Source organism: Prosopis cineraria, unplaced genomic scaffold (genome assembly GCF_029017545.1).
Source record: "Prosopis cineraria cultivar Desert tree isolate PC_DT_omini unplaced genomic scaffold, ASM2901754v1 PC798, whole genome shotgun sequence".
NCBI classification, from domain to species: Eukaryota; Viridiplantae; Streptophyta; class Magnoliopsida; order Fabales; family Fabaceae; genus Prosopis; species Prosopis cineraria.
Genome location: NW_026556123.1, coordinates 18,586 through 38,182, shown reverse-complemented (window position 1 = coordinate 38,182; position 19,597 = coordinate 18,586). Strand labels below are relative to the sequence as shown.

Sequence of the window (19,597 nt, the reverse complement as noted above, 5' to 3'; positions counted from 1 at the left end):
GATCATTGCTTTTTTTTAAAGTGACACTATTGATAATAACTTTATATTTATAGTAGAGTATTTAATGGAGATAAATATAAAAAGATAGGGTTAGTTTGAACGTAAATAACTATTTTATTAAAAGATAAAATGTAATTAAAAATATTTTATATTTTTAAATAGAAAAAGAAACTCGTTTAATACCTTATGAATTATGATGTCAAGTATCAGTGAATCATTCTAAAAAGTCTATATAATAGATACCATATGTAGTATTATTTTTATCTATCACCTCTATCTACATTCATTGAATATGAGAGATAATATAATGTATATTTTGCGAATTTGTCGCCTTAACAGGGTAAATTTGATTGTTTATTCCATTTTAAAATAAAATTAACAGCAATAATTTAACTATTTTTTTTAATTTTAATAAAATAGTTAAAGATATTTTATAACATAGATTGAGGAATGGTGGCAATACATCAAATTTTACTATTCACAAATTATGAATAGTATGTGAAATTTCATACCACAAAAACAGTAGGAAGTATATACATGGTTATAATTTCTGGAAAAAGAAGTATTCCCTTTGTTTTTAAATATTAGAGAAAATAATAAATTCATAAACTTAAAAAAATAATTAAATTAAATAATTGTGTTTAAAAATAAGAAGGATTAAATTATCTTTATAATTATTGAAATAAATTTAGTTAGTGAAAATAAATATTGACTTTATAATAAATAATTTAAAAAAATATAATAAATGTTTTTTAAAATTTTTAATTTTATTTATAAATAAAAATAAAAATCTTTTTAATATTCCCAAAACGGAGCAGCACATGGTTACAAAGAAAACGTTTGATGCTTTTGCATTTTGAAAAACCCAAACAATTAATAAACTGGTTGATTTGACTCTCAGTGGATTGAACTGCCTGACGTCTTTTTTTTTTTGGCCAAAAACTTCCTGACGTCTATTGATAATGACGGCGAGGGCATTTAATATATTATATATTTACCAAAATGGCATTTAATAGTTATTAGTGAATAATTAATAATTATTAATGATTCAGTTTACAAAATGAACTGTTTGCGGGGAATGGTAACATGATACATCCAGCTGAATCTGTCAACACGGATATCAGGTTCTGGCCCACTATTTAACCATGGACTGCGGATCTGCGCTCGACACTTTCATGGGAAATTCAACAAACGCACGCTATTAATTTAACATTATTATATATAATATAATTGAAAAGCTGGTAATTTAAATTAAATTTTACAAGACAATTCAAACCTTCGTGACAAAAGTGTAAAATATTTTTAATTAATCTTACTTTTTAATAAAATAATTACTTACTTTTAAATTGATCTTATTTTTTTATATTTATCTTTATTAAACACCCTATAATAAATATAAAATCATTTATCAATAGGAGTGCTTTTAAAAAAATACAATAATTACACCTCAAAAAATTAAAAATACCTTATCTTTTTAAACATTTAACTCTTAAAAAAATATTTTATATTTTTAAATGAAAAAAATAATTATATACATTTACTAGCATGTGCTTGGAGGGGAACTGCATATTTTGGGGTCATTTTTATTTTTCAGGAAGAAAGCTTGCCTAAACCAAAATAACTTTTTTTTATTTATTATTTATTGCCATTATTCTCGTACGGCCAGGTGAGTAAACTCACGCATACACGTCGAACTATCATCTTCAAGACATATTTACGAGAGTTTTAATCTTATTTACTAAATGTGAGTATAATGCACCATACAAAAAAAACGAACGTATTATTATGGTTATGAATGATAATGTTACGTCTTTCTTGTTTTTTTCCGTGAAAGATTTTAAAGAAGGGAAGAGAAAGGAAAGAGAAATAACTTTATATATATATAATATAATATAATTATCGATTTTTCTCAGTATTTTCCATCTTTATAAAACTGAAACCACTATTATAAGTACATAAACAAACGTCATTTAATTTAATTTTATTAAAATTATATGTGCTGAAAATATTAGAAGAAATTATATAAGTACTATTCGTCAGCAATGGAGAACGGGGTGTGTTGTTAAAGGGAAAGGGATGGTATCTGGCAAAACGGTGGCACCGTACAGGGTTGAGGCTTGGAGATTGGAAATTTCTCCTTTCCCGTTCCTCCGTTTTGCACAGCCAAAAAATATCGTTTCGTGGTTATCGAACAAAAGCTAAAGTTCAACTGCAAGCTCAAGGCATGGTTGATGGGTGAGGCAGAAAGTTGAATGAAAACAAAGAAATGGATCAAACTCAAAGATCACCAGCAACAGCCTCGGGGGCTTATCAGTTACACCCTGCCCGAACCGCCATTCTTGATCTATTCAGCCTTTACTTAGGAGTAAGCAGCTCCCTCCTTTCCACTCTTCTTTTACATCTCTTATTCCCAGCTTTCACTCGTTCTGGTAAAAATCCCATCTTTCGTTTTATGTTTTGTAGAGAAACAGCCGCCAGAAACCCGATGATACAATCCGAGAGCCGCCGTAAGTGTAGCTATTGATATACTAGAAGTCTTACTTTGATTTTGGGGTATTCCGAGGTTTTAGTTCTCTGGATTTTTTTCATAGTCAGCTTTCCGGTGTTTGTTGTTGATCAGGCTTTAGTTGCAGTACGTGGAACGAAATAAGTGTTACTAAACAAATTCAGTTTGGAGCTTGTGTAATAATCTGCTTGTCTTAATGATCCTTTTTTGGGCACTCCTTGCTAAATGTCAAATCACCCTTAACTGTGTCGCTACATTTCACATGTCACCAATGTCATTGCACGCTATCACTCTGCTCTTGTTGGTTTCAATTCTGTATTTTGTGCGGGCACTGCCTTTTTGCTCTTCCCGCGGCAGTTCGATAACTGATATAAATCTATTTCTTCTTCAGCTCCTTTCTTTCAATAACCGAGCTGGTATTCGCGCCAACGTTCAATTTCTGAGGCGCTCATTCTTGTTTATTTCACAAAACATTTTCTAAATCAGAGTCCGAAGAATAATTCGTTAATCTATCCAACTTAGTTAACCTCTCTTGGCATGTATAAATTCACGAGATTTATAAAATTTATGGCCTCTATTTTCATTCTCAGTGATATTTTTTGTTGCCATTTGGTGTTTATTTTGCTTCATCCAGACTCCTAATGTGATTGATTGCCTTGCTCTGGTTTTTCAAGCATGCATTAACCAAGAAATTCCCACTGTTGTTGCTTCTTGTATCTATTGATGTCTTACTCGTACCATATTAAAATTACTTTCAGGAACAAAACACAAAAGCGTGTGCTTGCTCTTAACAGAGAGCTTCCCCCACCAAATGAACAATTCCTTCTAGATTTTGAGCAGCTTCAGAGCCAGTTTCCTGTGAGTTTGATATCACACTGTGTTGTGCAATGAATCTCCTGATGTTGTTTCTGTTTTGCTCGCAGCTTTATTGAAAATAGCACGTGACACTTTATTTTGTTAATGCTCTGTTTCATTTCAGGAACAAGATCAGTTACGTTCTGTAACTGAAGCTATTCTCTTACCTCTGGTTGTCCAGTGCAGTAGTCATGCACCAAGAGCAGAATTTCTTCTATTTGCTTTACGGAGCTTATGTGGCATTAGATACATTAACTGGGATACTTTTTTACCACCCCTTCTCTCTTCAGTTTCTTCAGCGGATTTGCCTGCTGGCCAGGGTAGTCAAGCAGTGTCAGCTGTTTCCTCTTCAAGCATATTGCAGCCAGGCATGTTACCACCTTCAAGCACAATGACCAACGTGTCTAATTTTCAGTCTTCAAATCCTGCATCTCCATTACCTTCTGTTCACCCTATTGGCTCCCCTCCTCAATCAACCATTGAACCATCAAGTTGTGCAGCTCTATCTCCTGTCAAATCTTCTGATATTTTATGCACTGGACAACAATCTAAAGCAAGAGGCATTCCATCCATTCGTAATAATGATATCAGTAGCCTTCGTCAACTATGCTGCAAAATTATTTTGATTGGTCTTGAGTTTGATTTGAAACCAGTGACTCATGCTGAAATCTTCCATCACATGCTAAATTGGCTGGTAAATTGGGACCAAAGGCACCAGGGAGTTGATGAACCTGACATAGTAAAAGCATGGAGACCTGACAAAGCTTTAATTGCTTGGTTACACAGTTGTTTGGATGTGATCTGGCTTTTAGTTGATGACGGAAAATGCCGAGTTCCCTTTTATGAATTACTTCGTAGTGGTTTGCAATTTATAGAGAACATACCTGACGATGAAGCCTTGTTTACACTTATTTTGGAGATTCACAGGAGACGAGATATGATGGCTATGCACATGCAAATGCTAGACCAACATCTTCATTGCCCAACATTTGGCACTCCTCGAATTCTTACTCAGACTCCTCATATTTCAGGCGAAGCAGGCATGAGACTTGCGCCAATCACATATTTGAGTGTACTTGGGGAACCGTTGCATGGAGAGGTGATGACTTTTCAAGGAACTCTTAGTATGAAAATGTAGTCTAGTTACTTGTAATTTAGCAATGTATACTTAACCTATTTACTTTTGATCATAGCTTGTCCTACTTTGGTAAATTAATCTTTTTTGCTGTCTGCAGGATCTTGCAACTTCTATCCAGAAGGGAAGTTTGGACTGGGAGAGAGCTCTACGTTGTATAAGGCATGCTCTTCGTACTACCCCATCACCTGATTGGTGGAGACGTGTGCTACTAGTAGTTCCTTGCTTTAGGCCTTCCTCTCAAGGGCCTACTCCTGGTGCTGTGTTTTCTTCAGAAATGATCTGTGAGGCAACAATTGATAGAATTGTTGAACTGTTGAAATTGACAAATTCAGGCAATGACAATTTCTCTGTTTTACATGCATCAGCTTAATGTGATTATCCAAATAATGTGCAACTGTGGGAAATCTTTTGTTGATTTCTGGTCTTCATGGTCAGTTCTTTGAGGGTTCTAGTGGCATTGGAGGATAATTTTTCACAACAGAGTCTGGCTGTATGGTTTTGGAAGTTTACATGAGTATTTGAAGAGTGGACAAATTATGTTATCTGAGCAGCACTTGCCGTAGGCTGGGCTAGTTAGAGTAATTTTTTTGTTAGTCTAGGCTTGTTGGTTTAGTTTGGGATTAGTATTTTTAACGCTACTGATGTATGGGAAGATATTTTCAATTTTTAGTGGAATGTTGGAAACAGACTGGTTAATAGAAGACGTTTTTTTTATTTCAGTAGTAGGTTAATTACCCTCTTCTTTTCTGTTCAAGACATAAAGGCTGGGAGTTTTTCAGAGAAATATGATTATTTATTAACACTTTTAAGGAAATATGATTGTTTTTGGTTCAGGTCGTCTTTACTGTTTGTGGCTAGTTGGCTATGCTTCGTTTAATGTGGAAAAAGAATTGATTCCTGAAACTGCTTTCGGTGTCATCTTGAAAAGCTAACACTGGCTAAATATTGGCATTCTTGCAGAAGTAAATTGCTGGCAGGACTGGCTTGTCTTCTCCGACATTTTCTATTTTTTCATGAAAAGTGGGTGCATTGATTTTGTTGAGTTTGTGGACAAGCTGGTTTCACGCCTTGCAGAGGACGACAACCTTCTAAAGACAAACCATGTGACTTGGCTTCTTGCACAAATAATTCGAGTTGAACTGGTTATGAATGCTTTGAATTCAGATGCTAGAAAGGTAGTAAAATAAATATTAGTTTCTTTACCTTCTCTGACCTTCATTGAGATGTGTTCGTTTTTTCCACTTGTATTCTATCGACAAATTCTGTTGTCTGTGGAGGGCTTTCAATCAACAATCTTATGAATAAATGGATATTTTTCATTTCCTGACTTTCTAGTCTGGCTTCAATTTAGTAAAGTTTCTTTGGGTAAGGATTAATACTGAAGTTGATGTCATATGACCATGGCATTGCTTACAGGTGGAGACTACCAGAAAGATTCTTTCATTTCATAGAGAAGAGCGGAACTCTGATCCTAATAACCCACAAAGTATATTGCTTGATTTTGTTAGCAGCTGCCAAAATTTACGTATTTGGTCATTGAATACATCAACCAGAGACTATCTAAACAATGAGCAGCTTCAAAAGGGAAAGCAAATAGATGAATGGTGGAAACAAGCAAGCAAAGGTACGTTAAAACATGGATTTTATTGTCAGTAAAATTGTGAAATCAAGATGTGATGTTTCGTTATTGGATGATGGTCAACAAGGTCTGTTTTGCTCTGCAAGTTCTTCTATCTCATGCAGTGGAATTTAACAATCATTATACCTTGTTGGAACTCTGTACTTTCTTGTATTATTATTAGTCAAAATCCTTGTGGTAATGCTTGAACTCAGTGTATGAAATCAAGGAAAAAGACCCAACTGAATGGCAGGTCACTTCAGCTTTTTGAGAGGCTAGACCATTCCACTCATAACTTGCTTAACCGCTCTCTTTCCTTCCTCTTGGGCCTCTATTATTCTCCTCCAATAGTTAGTCTCTTTTGCCCGTCTCATTCCTCTCTGCATGTTCAGATTTGCCCCCAAACTAGGGGCCCTGGCTCAGCTTCAGCTTTCCTTTGCTTCCTCTCTTATTTATTTAACTAACTTTGGTTGGGCCACTCTACTCTAGGCCCAACATATTTATCAATGTGAGGTTGCCCTGTGTAACAAATTGGTGTTTGATTACTTGTTAAAGTGTGGCTTTATTTTTCCTTTATTTTTTCTCACACATATATATATATATATTGCCTTTCTTCTAATGCATATTGTGTTGTCAAGTAATTGCATGAAAGAGCTGCAGCCTGATCTTGAGTAACTGACTTCACCAATATCATTATCACTTTGTTAGCCTGTTACTTCTATGGACCATTATATTATCACCGTCAAATGCACACTGCATGTCAATTCAGATGAAACTAGCTGATTGAGTTCTTCCAGGACTCTCTTTTTGATTTATATGGGAATCAACGAGCCCAATTGAGCAAATGTCTGTTCTTTTATTTCCTTATATAGCTGCTTGCTTTGTATGTCTTCTTTAACTTCATATGGGATTAAAGGGTAAGTACATATTGCCAAGCATCCATGATTTTTCAGGGGATCGCATGATGGATTATATGAACATGGATGAACGCTCAATAGGGATGTTTTGGGTTGTGTCTTACACAATGGCACAACCTGCTTGTGAAACAGCAATGCATTGGTTAACTTCTGCTGGAGTTGTTGAGATGATTACAGGACCAAATCTACAGTCACCAGAGAGATTAGTGGCTACACAGGAAGTGAGCCCGCTGCCTATATCATTATTGTCTGGTTTTGCAATGAACTTATGCGTGAAGCTATCTTATCAAATGGAAGAAAACATTTTTTCCGGGCAGGTTCTTAACTCTCTCTCTCTCTCTGTCTCTCTGTCTTGTGTTTAGATTCATTTATTAGCATGGTTATTGTACCTCATAAGTGTTAACTGGTGTGTAATTGTTTTCATAATATCATAGACAAGTTATAGTTTTCTGAGCAATGATTTTTTTCTCGTGGGAATGACTTTGGTGAGATAGAAATGGAAAACTTTAACCTAGTTCTTGTGGTTCAGAGAAATCATTATCTTGAGATATTTACCTTTCTTATTTTTATGCAGGTTGTACCCAGCATTGCAATGGTTGAGACGTATACTAGATTGTTGCTCATTGCACCCCATTCACTATTTCGCTCACATTTCAATGTAATTGCTTTGCCCTCAAAGATTGCGTCTTTTGTAATTCATTTCATATTATGTAAATAGAGAAGTGCTATCTTCATGCCGCAATGGTGTGTTCAGTAGAAACTACTTTTGCTTTTCTATCTTTGATTGGAAGCTGAAATTGAATACTAAGTGTAGTACTGTGACAGAATTCCAATTTTTATGTGAAAATTATCTGGCATCATTTGACCCTGTGTGTGCGTATTGTATGGAAGATAGTCATATGAAGATGCATACCTTATTTTGCGACTCATTTTAAGGTGTCATTATTCTTTTCCTTCGGTGAATTGCAAGACAACTATTGAAGTCTATCAGAAGAACTATAATTAGAGTTTGATGTTGTCTTTCCATCTGATTCTTTTTGTCAACCATTGACTATGCTTATGCTTCTTATGGTATCATAAAGCTTACAATCTATTTTAGTCTAGTTTTCACTGGTTAAGACATTGTAGATATTCCTACTATTCATGTTATTTAATCTTCATTTGCTAACTTACTTGCCAGTATTAAGATACTATCTGTTTAAAATGTTATTTATTTCAGCATTTAGTGCAAAGAAATCCTTCTTTGTTGAGCAAACCTGGAGTGACGCTTTTGGTACTTGAGATATTGAACTATCGGTTGCTTCCACTTTACAGGTGATTATTACTATGTCCCATAATATAAAATTTTCCTCCTGACCAGCATAAAGATAGCTTGGCTTTTTATTGATTCTTTCTTTTGTTTCTTTTTGCCCCTTTTATTTTGATAAACACATTCAAAATATAATCTTTTGCCATCTTGTTGGTGCTCCAAAATCTGTCTCTGGCTTCCTGAAATAAACTTGAACAGCAGCATGCTCTTCATTTTGCTTGGAATTGAACATTAGCCCAAGTTATGTCCTTTTCTTATCTGTATAGGTATCAAGGAAAAAGCAAAGCCTTGATGTATGATGTTACAAAGATAATTTCTGCCCTAAAAGCGAAACGAGGAGATCATCGAGTTTTCAGATTAGCTGAAAATCTGTGCCTGAATCTTATTTTCTCATTGAGAGATTTTTTCTTTGTTAGAAGGGAAGGAAAGGTATTTGCTTTGGTCCTCAAACTGTACTTCATTCCCCCCTTCAGTTATGGTTATTTTTTTATCTTTCAAAAAAAAATTCTAGCATGTCCATTTGATGCAGACTGATGCTTTTCCTTTCACAATTTACAGGGTCCCACTGAGTTTACTGAAACTTTGAATCGTGTGACTGTAATAACACTTGCAATCCTTATTAAGACCCGAGGGATTGCTGATGCTGAGCACCTGCTTTATCTCCCAACCATGTTGGAACAAATAATGGCAACTAGCCAGCATACATGGTCTGAAAAAACTCTTCGTTACTTCCCTTCTGTTCTGCGTGATGCCCTGGGTGGTCAAATGGATAAAAGGAGTCTTTCGATACAAGAATGGCAGAAGGTTTGTTTTGCAAGTTTGTGTTATCATGCTCAGATTTCTGCTGGCATGGCTGTTATAATGATAAAAGAATGCTTGGTACATGTTTAACAAAAAGTAAAAAAAGAGAGGGGACAAAAAGGAAAACAGAAACGCACAAGCCATTGAATTCTTATTCCAGCCTGTATGTTCATTTTTTGAAATTAATTGCTGAAGGTAGGAGAGCCTATGTATAAAGGAAATATTCCATGCGTGCAATTAAGTGTTACTCAATTGGAATATCCAAGGTAATGAATAAGCTGTCCTGCAGCTTCAGCCTTGGGCTACTAGATTTTGGATCTCTGAAAAATTGAGCCATTCGTTTTTCATTAAAATTACTTTCAAAGGCCCACTCTCAAGTTGTCATTGCATAGCAGTCGTATTTTGAAGGCTTTTGTGTCATGTAGTGTTAGTCTTGCAGTTTTGACATGTGGCGGACAAGTTGCAGGCTGAAGCTTTGGTGTTGAGGAAATAACAATTGCCTTAATGGGGCCAATGCAAGATTATTTGTATATTGTTGTCAGTTCGACTTTTTAAAACCCTTCATCCTTACATCTGAAAGGAGAAAATAGTACAAGTATTAAATAAGCTCTTAAGAATGATGAATTATTGAGAAGCTGATAGCAGGTGGCCAGGTAATATAAACGTTTGTGAAGATCTCGTGTTGAAAAGTTAAGGGACTGGGGAATCTTGGATATTTGGAGAAATTTAAAGATAATTTTTGGTTTCTTACCATTAAAGAACAGGTTCAAAGGTGGATCATTTTGATCTATGGATCCATTATTTTTTTTGTTTCTATACAATAGCTAACATTCTTTTGCAACAGAATGGAAATATTAAATGTGACAGAGCCTACTTAATACGTACTTTAGAAATTGGCATTCTGTTCTGATTTTTTTGGCACATGTATGTTAATATTCAAGGCGCTTTTGCAGGTAGAAGCCACTGTTTTACACCAGTGCACACAGCTTCTTACAGCATCAGCTGATCCTAATTATATTGTGACCTATCTCGGTCGCAGTTTCCCTTTGCATCGACAATATTTGTGTACTGGTGCATGGACATTAATGCATGGACATGGAGAAAACATTAATGGTGTAAGCCTGGTATTCATCTTCTACCAGCTGTCTGAATGCTTATTATTTCACTGCATCATAATGTATCTCAAACTTCATACACACACACACACAGATTAGGGCTGAAACTAGATTATGATTCTCAACATATATATATATATATATATATGAATAGGCACGTGCCCTTAGGGAATTTTCTCCTGAAGAGGTGACGTCTAATATTTACACAATGGTGGATGTTCTGCTTCATCGTATTCAAATGGAAGTTCAACAAGGGCATTCCGTACAGGTGTTTAGCTTTGCAGAGGATGTATTTTTCTTCAGTAGATCAACACCTTGTTAATTCTTCAGAGAGCTTACAAATTTTTTTTTTTTCCCTTTAGGACCTTCTGTTGAAAGCTTGTGCAAATCTTGGCTTTTTTGTTTGGATAAATGAGTTGCTTCCCTTAGATATCTTGCTTTTGGCACTTACTGATCGTGATGATGATCCCCATGCTTTGCGTATTGTGGTATGCACATTCTATCTCACCATTGTATTGTGGATTATGAACTTATATGCACACAAAAACTTGGCCTCTCACTTTTTTTTTTTTTTTAATAAAAAGGGATAACTTTCTGGTAATTGTTGGTCCCTTTATCTTATTGCGAAGTAGTCAGTTTATGCATCTTGATAGATATTAAATCCTTCCCTTTTGTTCTATGGCTAGCCAAATTTTATTCTTCCAAAATGACTGTTTGTGGTGGTTTTTAGATCTTATGTTTATATTCTATTCACTCACTTACTAGGTGCTTTATCCTTATTGACGAGTTCATTTATGATTAACTACTTTAGATGTCATCTATTTGGAATGTTTATTCAAGCTTTCAATAGAATTAATACTGAGGACATTCGGTAAATTTGTAATAGAAAACTGCTCTTTCTCCTAACACTTATATTGTGTACATATATTGTGATAAAACATCAGTTGTTGTTGTTGTGCGCCTCCTGGTGGTTGCTTTCAATTAGAATAAGCTGTTTGAGACTGTTGGTGAGCATTGGGTATCCAACTTCAGAGCGGTTTCTTTTAAGATGGCAAAAGCTTGTGGAACAGTGCAGTTTTCCTTATGCTTTGGTGTACTGCACTGACAGTCTGACGTTTTCAGGGGCACTTTATAGCCGTTCGATATATTTTAAGGGCTAGCTTTTGTTTTTGGCTTGTCACTGGTTTTCTGCATTATGTCCTTGTCAGATATGCAGGGAATTGAGCATAACTTAATTTCAAATTTATTGCCCTGTGTCTCTGTTTTCTCCTTTATGAGAATATTTTTTCCTTCCTTTGTACCATTGTAACGGATGCCTTGAATCCCAAATTGCAAATGCATTAAGAATTTAGACAAATAATTATATTATTACGAAATGCTATCCTGATTTATTGGGCCAATGAGTTGTTTGCCGAACCAAGAATGAACTTTTGATTGTAGATGTTTCAATCTTTCAAGAAGACATGGTTGTTGAGCTTTTTCCTCTTTCTTTATGGAGTAATAATATAGCAATAAATACTGCAGATCAGTCTTCTTGATAGGCAAGAGCTTCAGCATAGAGTGAAACAATTCATTGTGACTCGTGGACCCCATGAACATTGGCTTTACGCTGGACAATTCCAGCGGGCTGAACTGCTAAAGGCTCTCGGAAATCACCTTTCATGGAAAGACAAGTAGGTTATGTAAAAATAATGTCTATTCTGTGTTTTGCTTACATCAAGCATCTTCTAAATTATTTGGCAGTGATCAAGACCCTGGTGATAATGGAACTTAAAAAACCCATTAGTTTTTGAATCTGGGAAATGGAGTTGGAATCTGTTTTTTATTAAAAAGAATTCGAAGCTTATCCTTTGTTGAAGTAATGAACGGATATCTTTATCTGGGGAATGGAGATGCAATTCATGTGTGTTGATTCTACGTTGAACATTGCATGCACTAACACTTTCCACAATAACATTCCAGGCACCCAGTGTTCTTTGATGATATTGCAGCCCGTTTGCTTCCAGTCATCCCTTTAATTATTTACAGACTCATTGAAAATGACGCAATGGATCTAGCAGACAGAGTATTGGCCATGTATACTCCATTGCTTGCCTACTACCCTCTAAGATTTACTTTTGTTCGGGATATACTTGCATATTTCTATGGCCATCTTCCTGGAAAGCTCATTGTTCGAATACTCAATATACTTGATATCGGCAAGGTAACCCTTTTTAATTCTTTCTATTCAAGTGGTATGTATAGAAGAGACCCAAGGTCAATTTATACAATAAATTTTGTCCTAGGAAAAAGATTACAATAAACATTCATAGGAAGCAGTTGGAATCTTCATTAACTGTTTAAAATGGCATTATTCTACAAATATATAACAGGTCTGTATTTTTTTCAGATTCCCTCGAGGTCAACTTATACAATAAATTTTCTCCTAGGAAGAAGACTACAAACAATGTTTTCATGGGAAAAAGAACAGTGAATTTAATATATACAATATTAATATTAATTAACAGTCGGAATCTTCATTAACTATTTAAAGTGGCATTATTCTACAAATATATAACGGGTGTGTATTTTTTTCAGATTCCTTTGTCGGATTCATTCCCACAGCAAATAAGCTCTTCCAATCCAGTCATGTGCCCTCCTCTGGACTATTTTGCAACTCTCTTGTTGGGAATAGTGAATAATGTTATCCCTCCATTGCATAACAATTCAAAGTCCGGATCAACTGGTGATGCTTCAAACAATGCACTACGCTCTCTACATAACAAGCCTCCAGCAGTAGCTCAGTCTGGGACTGCAAATGCTTCCGAGGCTCCAAAAGCTTTCTACCAAATTCAGGATCCTGGCACATATACACAGCTGGTTCTTGAGACTGCTGTCATTGAAATCCTCTCCCTCCCTGTCTCTGCATCTCAGATAGTACAGTCACTCATTCAAATTATTGTAAATATACAGCCAACATTGATCCAGTCCAGTAATGGTCTCCATGGTGGTTCAAACAGTGTAGGGCAAGGTTCGGTATTGCCAACATCTCCTTCAGGGGGAAGTACAGATTCCTTAGGTGCAAGCAGATCAACTCCTTCAGTTTCTGGAATAAATACCTCTAACTTTGCCTCACGAAGTGGTTATTCATGCCAACAACTATCTTGCTTGTTTATTCAAGCTTGTGGTCTCCTTCTGGCTCAGCTACCTCCTGAATTTCACTTGCAACTTTACATGGAGACAACACGTATAATAAAAGAGAACTGGTGGCTTACGGATGGGAAAAGATCACTCGGGGAAATAGACTCTGCTGTTGGCTATGCTTTGTTAGATCCAACTTGGGCTGCACAGGACAATACCTCTACAGCCATTGGTATGATTTTGCAGTTGACTTGTTTACTACAAAACTCATTGCTCAAGACATTATTGGAATGGTAGTCTTCTATATTACTAGTCTGCCCCTCACATTGATATTGCAACTCATGCTCTAATGTTTTATGATGCAAAGTGTCTGAAACATCAGTAAAAATCAATCATGGTCTTTGCCCACTATCTTGAGCTATTCATGAAAATGATCTTGATGCAATTTTTAATTTATGTTCGAAGCTCAGTTTTTACTTTGTAGATGGCAATTAGATTTTTGCATTTGTTTTGTTAGAAAGCATCTACTTCAAAATTAAACTGCTCTCAACTTGGCTTATGCTTAGAAGGACATATTAGTTTCTAACTCCAGTTGGCAATTGTAATTTTAAATGCCTGAAAGGTTTTGTTGTGTGTATACAGGGAATGTGGTTGCCCTTCTTCACTCTTTCTTTAGTAACCTCCCTCAGGAATGGCTAGAAGGGGCACATGTTATCATCAAGCAACTTCGGCCAGTAACATCCGTTGCAATGTTGCGGATAGCATTCCGTATAATGGGTCCACTTCTTCCAAAACTTGCCAATGCTCGTGCACTTTTCAGCAAGGTACAGAAAATTATTGACTCTAGTACTCCCTTCGTCTCAAATTATAAGTAAGAAACTTTTGAACAAAATTTCATGTACCAATAAATTTCATTAAATATAATTGATAACCTTATTTTTTCAAAATAAAAATATAAACTTTCAAAAATACTATTTATTTAATATATTGAAAAGAGGGATGAACATAAATTTAATAGAGAGAAAAAGGATAATATTAAAATAAGTTTATTTAATGAAACTTCAATCCTCTCAAAATTTTTTATATTTTAAGACACCGAACCTCTTCCAAAAATATCATATAATTTGGAATGGAAGAAGTATCACAAGAAAGCTTTCCTTATGGATGTGTTAATGGACACGTTATCTATGTGGCTTGTGACTGCTCGTGTTTGATACATTAATGCCAAAACAAATCCATGAAAGCGTTTATTTCTCCAATCGCAAATGCTAACAAACTCCTGCTGCAGATAATCATTAGTTAGATTGTATAATGTGTTTGCTATCATTTATCCAGTGTGTGAATATTATTGGAACAATCATTAAGATTTTGATACAGGATGTTAGATGTTTGGTTGTTTCCCGCAGCTTCAAATTTATGCTTTTTTTAGATGATCCATTAGAACTTTGCTGTAGTTTACTAGAATTTATTCCTTAATGTTTTCCCCTGAACTTCTGCAAAACATCATCCGCAGACCCTTTCATTACTGTTAAGTCTACTAGTGGATGTATTTGGAAAAAACTCCCAGCCACCAGCTGCTGTGGAAGCATCAGAAATAGCAGATATTATTGACTTTCTGTAAGTCCTTCTCAATTTTGTTCTATGGAATGTCGTACCTTGAGACAAATTTCTGATTTTCCTGTTGCCTCTCCACTAACACAATTCACGCCACGCCGTGTTCAGCCATCATGTCATCCATTATGAAGGGCAGGGAGGGCCCGTGCAGGCTAGCAGCAAACCTCGACCAGATGTCTTGGTTGTCATAGGAAGGATGTCGGAGAGCCTACGTCCAGACGTTCAGCATCTGCTTTCACACCTGAAGCCTGATGTAGATTCTTCTATTTATGTTGCACCCGTTCCAACGGTCCAGAATCCAGCCTAGGTACCTGCAAGCACATGGCGACATTTAACAGTTCAAAAATGGGTTGAGAAATGCCTAGATTCTTCTTCACATTCTTCATGCTGCATTCTGTGGCGACTTCAGGGATAGAGCTGAGGATTTACAGATTTGATTAGAGACCCAGAGTATAGAGGTGTATATAAAATAGATGTACTGTTTATTTCTCTTGAATTTTGTGGGTATATATTGCAGCAAATTAGGGAGCCATATGCATGAGAGGGAAATGGTATAGTTTTCTTATAGAAGTTCAAAAATTAGAATTTGAATAAACTACTTTTCCTTCTTTCCTATCATATCGACATTATTTTGTTTCCCCTTTGGGAGTGAAGAGATGAAATTGACTTCCCTTCTATTTGAAAAAAAAAAAAAACCTGAAATTTGCTTAGCTTAAAAGAGCCTATTACGACGCCAAGCGGCATCAGTTAGTAATCAAATGCCATCAAAATCACAAAATATGCGTTGATCACTTCACCGTTTTGTATCCTGATGATGGATAGTTGATCCAAAATTATTTCATATTCTTTTTATTGTTTATAAGTGCTTTTTTATTAGAGGTTATGTTCGAGTTCTAAATATGGGTATTTTTTTAATGAGAATTAATTATTTTATATTTACTACATTTGGGTAGAATTTCAAGAACAAATCACTGGTGAGTAGTGGTGATGCACTAATTGTTGCTTCTCGAATAAATGTTAAGGGTTAAATGGTAGTTTAAATCTTAAATTATAAGTTCAATTTAAATTTTAAACTTGTATTCACTCTATCCCTATATATAAAGTATTTTTAATCGAATATCAAATGTCAACAAATGTTTATTATTTAGTTAAACTCATAAAAACACAATGATTTTTCAGTTTTATCCCTAATAATATCATAATTAATATCATAATGATAGTAAAAAAGATATATAATTAATGATTTATTTTATTTTTCAAGATAAGGATAAAATTATCTAATTCTTTAAAAATATCATTGATACCTTTTATATTTAAAAACAAAATAATTTTTTTTTAAAAATATCTTATATATAAAGTATATTTTGAACTTCGAACATTTAATTTAAAGCAATCTCGCCCCACCATTACTTTAGCTCCAAATTAATTGCCATTACTTTAGCTCCAAATTAATTGCCACTACTTTAGCACAATGAGGAACATCAATTTGTGCTCCCCCCCCCTTCCCCGGTCTCTCCCTCCCTCTACCTTCTCCCTCCTCCTCTCTCCCCCGTTGTCTCACTCTCTCTCTCTCTCTCTCTTCCTCCTCCTCCCTCTCTTTCTCTCACAATGTCACTAGCCATGCATGGAAGAACCACCATGATAACATGATTGCTGCATGCCATCTCCAGAAAATAATAAAGGATAGAAACAAGTTATTTCATAAGCCTTCTTCTTTCTAGATCCAAATAAAGAACAATTTGGAAAAGAATATAATGCAATAGGTTGTGCTATGATACAACTATGGGGGTTATTAAAGACATCGGACTTAGAAGAAGCTCTTTCAAAAACTGCATATAGGTGCAGAATAGCCAAATGTCCCCTGCATTCAAAAAGAAACACCTAGAATTTATATTATCCTCCATTTAATAACCCCCCATTTCTTACCGTCATGAATAATTAGGTGAGCACCCTGCATCCCATGTATTGCGTTAAAGACAACCATGTTTTATTGGTTTGAAAACAGAGCATGGTGAGAACAAGCATCCAAGCTCCGATCTTCAGCTCTCCGTGCTTCTGCTCTGCTCTTTCCATTATGCCTTAATGTGATCTCAAACTCGTGGGTCTATAATGAGGACAGCGAAGGTGGTGGAGTCTACTCAGTGATCATTTTTTTTTTTTTTTATGACAGAGAGGATAGAACCGATCCCCTTAAGGAATCCAAAGCAACCCCATCACATCACTCTGCACAAGTGAGCGAACAGCCACCGTTGGTTCTTTGCAAGATGGTCCGCAACTGAATCTGCCCGTCTAGAAATATGAATCAGTTTGACATCCCCAGCACGTTGCAGAAGGCTTCAGGCTTCACTCAGAATATCGGCATCTACATGGGTAGATACATCACCCTCGTTCACAAGCTTCATAGCATCTGCAGAATCTGACTGCAATATTACCTTCCGATAGCCTGCGTCCCAAGCAATTTTGAGCCCGAGGAGGATAACCCATAGAGAATTTAATCATAAAGAAAGAGAACAAGGCAAAGTGGTCTATTGAAGCACAAGTGTCATCACTCATCAGTCACCACGACACCACCATTCTCTCTCTCTACGGTAATGGATGTCTCTTTTAAATTAACAGTAGGGATTAGCTTATCTTAAGTTTAACTGTTTAAAATTTAAAATGTATTAAAGATGTGTTTGGGATTCAAATTATCCAAGTCCTAAGAGTCTGAATTGCCATTTAACTCTAAATATTATTTTGTCAAAAATAGGAAAGCTAATTCTAAAACAATTATCTTTGACAAAAAGGAGTTACTTTAAAACTTAAATTAACTTGAACATTACAATAATTAAGAACAATTCTGCTTTAATACATAAAGGTAGTTAGTTTCTCTTCAAGCTAAAAAGAAAATAAAATCTCTTCAACTTACACAATATACTTCCTCCGTTGAAAAATATAAGACATTTTTAACCGAATTTCACTCCCCAATAAAGTAGATACGTACTTTTCAACTAACTATATTTTTTTATATTTACTACTATTAAACATCTTACAATAAACATAAAGTCATAATCAATAGGGCACTTTTGAAAAAAAATAATGATTATATTTCGAAAGACTAAAAATGCCTTATATTTTTTTAACATCCAACTTTTAAAAAAATACCTTATATTTTTAAATGGAGGAAATACTTCCTTGAAAATTGAAGGTCAAAACTGCTAATTTTTTTTTCGGTCTCTTGATTCATCTTTTTTTTTGGTAAATGTGTATTTTACTTTTAAAATATTTTTTGAAGAACATTCAGAATCTTAACACTTTTGTTGGAGCAATTTTGCTTTTAAAGTTATTAAAATGAAACATTTTTGCCCTTTCTATCAAATTTTTTATGTTGATCGTTTGAAAATTTGACTGAAAGGACAAAAATACTTCATTTTAATAATTTTAAAAATAAAATTACTCCAATAAAAATGTCTAGATGTTGGATGCTTCTCACAAAATACTTTAAGTGTAAAAATACACTTTTAATTTTTTTTAATACATAATCTCTTGGTTTATTTAGATTGTGCCACTTTTTTCTTTTCTTTTGTATTTGTTGTTTTTTTTTTGGCGGTAGACTTTGGATAAATGTGACAAATCAAAAGCTATGGGTTTTAGATATAATTATGGTTAATTAAATTTATCCATTTTTTTTACAAATTATAATGGATTATGTTTACTTGGAGGGGCTTAAATTTACCCATAAATAAATGTTTCAATTATATTCATTAAATTTTATTAATATTTAAAAATTATCAGAATGCATCTATATATATATATATATATATCATAGAAGAATAACAAGCACATCTCTATGGATGACAAGTGTTATTTTTTTAAATAGTATAATTTTAAAAAGTCACGTAAGATTTTATTTACAAAATTATTTTTAATTCATGAATATAATTTATTTTTATTCCTTCATTTTAGTAACTTCTTAACCCATGATCTAACAATTTCCTAATCACACGATTCCTATTTTAGATATGGTTAGTTATTTAGTATTCTATCATTTTAATAACTTCCTTACTTTACAATTTAGTTTTTTTGAATTCATTCATATAATTAAATTTAAATATGGATAATTATTTATATTATTCATTCCAATAACTTCTTAACCTATGCTCTTATAATTTCCTAACCTCACTATTCCTCTTTTAGATATGGTTAGTTATTTAGTATCCTATTATTCTAATAACCTCCTTGCTTTACGATTTAATTTGTGATTTTTTTAATTCATGCATATAATTAAATTTAAATATGGATAGTTATTTAGATTATTCTATCATTTTAATAACTTCTTAGATCCATGATTCATGAGAATTTGGTGAGAATATATATATATATATATATATATAATAGATAAATAAGAAATATTTTTTCAAGTTTGACACATATGAGTTTTTTTAAAAAAAATATTACAATTCTATGCTATTTACATCATTATTAATTTTTAAAAAATTTTTATAATTTATAAGATTATAATTTAAAAATGTAACTTTTCTCCTATAATCTCAAAATTTCAAATATAATTTTTCAACTATTTCATAATTTAAAATTTTTTTAAAAAAGTATTGTCATTTTGTAAC

General features: G+C 34.2%; 1 protein-coding gene across 2 annotated transcripts; it reads left to right on the top strand.

Annotated features, from left to right (window-relative positions):
- The first annotated feature begins 2,053 nt into the window (after nucleotides 1-2,053).
- Nucleotides 2,054-15,655, top strand: LOC129298402 (mediator of RNA polymerase II transcription subunit 23-like). 2 transcript variants are annotated; one of them, XM_054936807.1, is made up of 21 exons: nucleotides 2,054-2,365; nucleotides 2,464-2,507; nucleotides 3,265-3,364; nucleotides 3,486-4,460; nucleotides 4,597-4,831; nucleotides 5,460-5,674; nucleotides 5,916-6,123; nucleotides 7,071-7,351; nucleotides 7,609-7,692; nucleotides 8,254-8,348; nucleotides 8,610-8,772; nucleotides 8,902-9,147; nucleotides 10,098-10,259; nucleotides 10,414-10,527; nucleotides 10,622-10,747; nucleotides 11,784-11,932; nucleotides 12,222-12,462; nucleotides 12,837-13,611; nucleotides 14,022-14,203; nucleotides 14,893-14,996; nucleotides 15,102-15,655. In XM_054936807.1, exons 1-21 carry the CDS (start codon nucleotides 2,267-2,269, stop codon nucleotides 15,298-15,300), a joined length of 4,797 nt encoding a protein of 1,598 aa, XP_054792782.1. In that variant the 5' UTR covers nucleotides 2,054-2,266; the 3' UTR covers nucleotides 15,301-15,655. The 2 variants fall into 2 exon arrangements, with proteins under 2 accessions (XP_054792782.1, XP_054792781.1); XM_054936806.1 differs by having other exon boundaries at nucleotides 10,098-10,268.
- Nucleotides 15,656-19,597: the final 3,942 nt, after the last annotated feature.

Bases quoted from the DNA above. Each gene is read 5' to 3' on its own strand.
- LOC129298402 (XM_054936806.1), top strand. From the start codon at position 2,267: ATGGATCAAACTCAAAGATCACCAGCAACAGCCTCGGGGGCTTATCAG. The intron at 6,124-7,070 runs GTACGTTAAAAC...ATGATTTTTCAG, and splicing joins GTGGAAACAAGCAAGCAAAG to GGGATCGCATGATGGATTAT. The intron at 8,773-8,901 runs GTATTTGCTTTG...CACAATTTACAG, and splicing joins TTGTTAGAAGGGAAGGAAAG to GGTCCCACTGAGTTTACTGA.